This window comes from Macrobrachium nipponense, chromosome 10, assembly GCF_015104395.2.
Source record: "Macrobrachium nipponense isolate FS-2020 chromosome 10, ASM1510439v2, whole genome shotgun sequence".
NCBI lineage: Eukaryota > Metazoa > Arthropoda > Malacostraca > Decapoda > Palaemonidae > Macrobrachium > Macrobrachium nipponense.
Genome location: NC_087204.1, coordinates 108,971,052 through 108,977,045, shown reverse-complemented (window position 1 = coordinate 108,977,045; position 5,994 = coordinate 108,971,052). Strand labels below are relative to the sequence as shown.

At 38.6% G+C, this 5,994-nt stretch overlaps 1 protein-coding gene across 1 annotated transcript; it reads right to left on the bottom strand.

Moving 5' to 3' along the window:
• Positions 1 to 2,585: 2,585 nt before the first annotated feature.
• LOC135224231 (pro-resilin-like) lies at positions 2,586 to 4,115 on the bottom strand. The gene is made up of 3 exons (XM_064263087.1): positions 4,070 to 4,115; positions 3,152 to 3,262; positions 2,586 to 2,894 (listed from the first exon to the last, which is right to left on the bottom strand). The coding sequence occupies exons 1-3, from the start codon at positions 4,079 to 4,081 to the stop codon at positions 2,640 to 2,642; spliced, it is 378 nt and encodes a 125-aa protein (XP_064119157.1). The 5' UTR covers positions 4,082 to 4,115; the 3' UTR covers positions 2,586 to 2,639.
• Positions 4,116 to 5,994: the final 1,879 nt, after the last annotated feature.

Here is a 5,994-nt window from a genome sequence, read left to right as displayed (position 1 = left end):
AGAGAGAGAGAGAGGAGAGAGATAATTGTGAAGATAAAAATAGTAAGAAAATAAAAATGTTCCAGTGCCCTTTCCATTTCTTTCCCCCACAGCTTAAGGCTCGTCTGCTGACCGCAATTTTGATGTATGGTTTTCAAAAGATGTTAGTCTCTCTCTCTCTCTCTCTCTCTCTCTCTCTCTCTCTCTCATACACACACACATACAGAATAGAAATATATTGATTGTGTCAATTCGTTAGTGCTACTTTCCTACTCTCTTGACAGCATATCAGCTTCTGTATTCTTTTGGGAATCTCGCCTTCTGTAAATCTTTGGTATATTCTTCTTGGAAGTATTACTGATGGAGATATACTCTAATTTAGAGGCTGCGATATACTATTTAAAAAAAAAAAAAAAAACGCCATGCGTCCCCTCTTGGGTTTTTGACGGTTTTTTCCCCGTATGTGTATATTGATTTGGATTTTGTCAGTCTTAGAATATATCTGATTTATTTGGTCTTCTTTCCACTTTGTATTTTGAGTACTTTCTCTAAGACGTCTTCATAACATTAACTTGGTCATTTAATTTAGCAATATTCCATATGTTGTGATACTTTTCAGCGCTCTTAAAACTGTGTACTGCTTCGGATTAATTTTTGAGGAGTACGAAGAGCCAGTCCCTGTATTATATCCAGTTACAAAACTGTTTTGCTGCCGTGACGGTAAAATCAAAGGAGTTTGGTGGGTTAGGCAGTCGGTGAAGGCAACTTACAGGTGGCTGGGGGGCGATGGAATAAGTATCCTGCATGAAAGTAGGGAACGACAAGAAAAAGTTTGGGAACCTCTGCTCTTAATGATACCAGTCTCTGTTCAGAGAGAATTTTGCGATTGCTAGGCTGACAGTAAAACTGATTGGTCTTTGTAAAGTGCTTTGTTTTGTCGTTGTACTCGTATTATGGGTTTGGCTGTCATTTTGGACGTTGGCTTTTGCTATTCTTCTTGGAGAGAGAGAGAGAGAGAGAGAGAGAGAGAGAGAGAGAGAGAGAGAGAGAGAGAGAGCCTTCCTGACGAACACCAAACAACTCGTAGTATCTATTTCAGGATCCTCACAACGTATCTGGGGCCTTCGACCCCCGTACCCCTACCGCCACTAGGAGAGCCTCGAATTAAATTCCCATAAAGAAATCGATAAAAACTATTGCAGTTAGTTGATCCTGCATTTATTTAATTCGTGAACAAGTCTCCTGTATCTTTCATATGTTCTCGAGTATTAAAGAATGTCTCAAGTGTACATGCCTTAGAAACGCGACCATAAAATCCACCAAACTGCAGAGCAAATATGCCTGTGCAGAGTCTGCTGGTTTTGTTAATCATAACCTTTAACTCTGTCTGTCTCTAAATGTATGAATGTACTGGGCGGAGTTACCTTATGGTTAGCTAATTATTCATAAATAACCTTAAGTGCTGATTACTATCACTTGATAGCTTAGCTCCTTAAACTTTTTGTGAAGGAAATGTCTTTTTATTTTTAATATTTTTATTTTATTTTTATTGTTTTTTTTTCTCCTACCTCGATGGGCTTTTCCCCACAGAAATTTCCTGAGTTGTCAACAGTATCAAAAAGAAAAGAAAAATACAATAATCTTGATAAAATGCAAACAGTGCTTATGCAGTTGGCATGTTGGAACGAAAAGATGCTGCACAATTTTCCCTTTTTTATGAGGGCATATGGTGCAAGAGGCACGATCTCTTAAATAGGCTGAAGTGTGTAATTTTCCTTGATTATTATTTGAAGACGTGAGAAAAGCTAATGACCAGCTACCTTGAATGATGGAGTTGTTCTCCAAAATACCGAAAATTCATGAGTAGCTTTAGTGGTTTTCCCTTGTGCTGTTATGAATATACATTAGTATTCACTGGATTAGTGCCTCAGGGCGTGATCGGTATGGTCTTGACTTGGCCCCTAGGTGGCCGCGAGTTAGATTCTCGGGTATTCCTTTGAGGTGTTAGAGATGTTTATTTCTGGTGATAGAAGCTCACTCTCGACGTGGTTCAGAAGTCACATAAAACCGGTGGTCCCGTTACTGAATAACCACTGGTTTCCATGCACGTAAAACACCAGAGAAACAAACTGGATTAAAATAAAAGTTTTCTACTTATAGAGAATTCAGAATAATTTATTTTGAAATTTAAAGCATCTGCATTCACAAAAAACTGGGCTCATTTGTCTTAGGAGGATTTCGTTTATGTGATCAGAAAATACTAATTTGAGGAAACACTTTAGTGAAGCAGATATAAATCTTGAAAGTTTAAGACAAATTTTAAATTGATCGCGAACACTGACATTGTGATAACACTAGTAAATCGCTAGTATTACTGGTTACCATTTGCATTTGAGTGAAGATGGCAGCCATTTTACACTAATTAAATGATCAATGCCATCTTCAGTATTTTCTTTATAATAATATAGAGGAGGTGACTGAAACCCAAAGCCTTTCAATTTCTATATATTTATTTAATTAATGAATATAGGATTTCCTACAACTAAACCATCCAGTGACCGGGAACGTCTTTGAGGGATTTTTAATAAGAGGGAGCTGGGGGGGCTCCATAAACGGGGGTAGGTTCTTTGTAAGTGGGCGCGGGAGCACCGTAAGTGGGTTTATGGGCGCCGTAGGATGGGGCAGGGGCATAGGGCTTGGCTTCGGGGTACCTGGCTTCTCCATGGTAAGCAACCTGCGCCCTGGTAGCCGTTGTGATCGGCGGTGTAAACGACGGTCTGATTGCGACCTCCGTCGGGGAGGAGGACGTGGTAGTCGCCGGTCACCACCTTCCCGTCGGAGGTGGACTTGTGGCCGAAGTCGAGGTTTTGGTAGGCGTCCTTGACGACGAAGGAGTAGTCGAATGGCCTCCCATTCTGTTGGATAAAATTATATAAGTGTAATGAAGATTCCTTGGCATTTATTCATGACCAATCACAATGTTTATTATTGTTTTCACTCTTATAATTACGTTTATGAGGAACAAACTGTTTTCAGTAAAGAGTAAACTTTTTCATTATCAAACTTCATCAGTCACCTAGCCAACAAATTTGCAGTGTTTCTAAACAGCGATGTTTTGCATAAAACTATCGACTAATGTCACTCAAAACACTAACACAAACTCATGTTATACCTCGTAGCTCTGATGATGCTTAGGGGCATCATACCCGTACCCTGCAGGGGCATGGGAACCATCAGGGCGTCCCATCGCCACAGCCACAAGGCAGAAGGATGCAAATAGAACCTGCGGGAACCAAGGATAACATTCAATAATTAGTATTGGTTGATGTACTAATCTAAATGATATGTGCAAAAGGATTTAGACACTCTCTCTCTCTCTCTCTCTCTCTCTCTCTCTCTCTCTCTCTCTCTCTTCTCTCTCTCTGTTATATAGAATTGCTGTAGGTTTATGTGATCATAGTATATACATTCCAACTGCATTTCACTAATATAATCATCTATACTCATAAATGCTACCAAAGTGCAATATATAAGTTCAGTTGGAAAATCAGCTCTATTGGTCAGTTCGAATGTTTAATTCCCACAGTCTTTTTAACAATAATGTATCAAAGTAGTCGGGGTTTTCTGATGTAACCTGATCCTGTTGTTGAAATATTAGTTTAGTAACTAACTTCAAATATAGTTAGCACAACTAAAACTTTTGAATGAGACTATTTAATTAAATTTCGAATTCGGTGTGAGGACAACAATAAAACTTTTAAAATCATGAGAAATCTTGATTTCGGTAACTACACAAGCAAAGGATTGGATAAGACAGGAAATAAAAGATATTTTTAACTAATTACGGAAATTTAAGCTAAGAAGTCTTAAAGGGTTCTTTTGTTCACTTTTTTAAAAATTGTATTAACATGAGTAAATAGCACTTATCAACATGTTCAGATAGCAAAGATAGTATGTTACATTTATGGTAGGTTAATCAAAAAGTTGACTCTGATTCCATATGCACTGTAGATAGTTAAGGGCACATTCGAAATTTGGGAAACGAACAAGAGGTAGAACTTGATCCAGAATCCTTAATTTGGTGTCTCACCGTAGAGCACATGGTGTCTTCTTGTATCTGTTTCGGCAGACAAACGATATCTGATTAGACTCGTCGTTTCCGAGGAATTTATACACGGTTTTCATGGCCAGAGGTATTGACACCACACCTGTCTGTATTATTGGAGAGAGAGAGAGAGAGAGAGAGAGAGAGAGAGAGAGAGAGAGAGAAAGAGAGAGAGAGAGAGTAGAGAATTGTGAAGATAAAAAATATTAGAAAATACATTCCAGTGCCCTTTCCATTCTCTCCCACAGCTTAAGGCTAGTCTGCTGACCGCAATTTTGTTGGATTTGTTTTCAAAAGATGCTAGTCTCTCTCTCTCTCTCTCTCTCTCACACACACACACCCCCAAACAATAGAAATATATTGATTGTTTCAGTTTGTTAGTGCTATTTTCCTACTCTCTTGACAGCATATCAGCGTCTCTTTTCTTTTTGGAATCTCGTCTTCTGTAAATCTTTGTTATATTCAACCTGGAAGTATCATGATGGAGATATACTCTAATTTAGAGGCTGCGATATACTATTTCAAAAAAACGCCAGGCGTTCTCTCTTTGGTTTTTAACTTTTTTTCACGCATGTGCATATTGATTTGGATTTTATAAGTCTTAAAATATCTCATATATTTGGTCTTTCCACTTTTATATTTCTACAACTTGTATAAGTTTTTTTTTTTTTTTTTTTTTAATTAAAAGTCTGATGTTACCATTAGAAAACTAACAAAATTTTTAGTACTTTCTCCAAGACAAGTCTTTATAACATTAACGTGGTCATTTCATTTAGCAATATACCATATGTTGTGATACTTTTCAGCGCTCTTGAAACTGTGTACTGCTTCGGATTCATTTTTGAGCAGTCAACGAAAAGCCAGTCCCTGTATTATATCCAGTTACAAAACTGTTTTGCTGCCGTGAAGGTAAAGTAGCCATGTGTGATGCTTCTAATCAGAGGTTCCCAAACTGGGGCCCATGTAGCAGATTGCAGGGTGGCCATAATCTGAGGATATGTATGCATAAAACCAAAGGAGTTTAGCGACTAGGCAGCCAGTGAAAACAACTTATAAGTGGGTGGGAGGCCTGGACGAGTAACCTACATGAAAAGTGGGTTTTATAGCCTCTGTTCAGTTAGAATTTTGCGCGTCCTAAGTTCAGTAAAACTGAATGGCGTTAGTAAAGTTTGTTAGTTATATTCTTATTAATTGTTAGCCATTACGATCTCGACTCTCGAGATCGACAAGTTCTTAAAAATAATAAGCAATTGGGCAGTGTGACAAAGGAGGTAGGGGCATAAAAACCAAAATGTTACCTTAAACATTATTTAATTACAAAGAGTATAAATACATGATATACAGTGAGTCAAGGTTCTGGGTGGGTGGCAAAAACAAAAAAATTATCAATTAACAATAATATGCAAAACTAGTCGAAGAATCAATAAAATCCACCCTGCAAAAACAAAGCCATGAAAAAATCACACAATCTAAATATACTCAATAGAAATAGGCAGCACGATACAAAATTAAAATTAACACTGAAGCGGCATAATGATACACAGAGCAAAACTGGAACACTTCCTCAAACAATGAGGACAACAGTCCAATGCCGGACGATCAAGACAGAGCCGATACGAGAACCACCTCGTCCTTGGAAACAAAATGGACATCCTCCTCGAATGCTGGACGACCAAGACAAGAGTTAAAACAACAACCATCTCGTCCTCAGATACAGTATGGAGGTCCTCCTCGATCACTGGACGATCAAGACCGGGTTGATACAACCACCAACTCGTCGTCCTCGGATACTCTCCGCTGCTCTGCTGCCAAGATTCTGCCTCTCTGCCGTTCTGAACCTGATTGGTCATTCTGCCCTCCAGAACCTGACTGACGAAGTTTGACGCCATCCAACAGACGTCCAACTCGCC

Excerpts from the sequence above, each read along its gene's own strand:
- LOC135224231 (XM_064263087.1), bottom strand. Across the intron at positions 2,895-3,151 it reads AGCATCATCAGAGCTACGAG|AATGGGAGGCCATTCGACTA; the intron begins GTATAACATGAG and ends TTTATCCAACAG.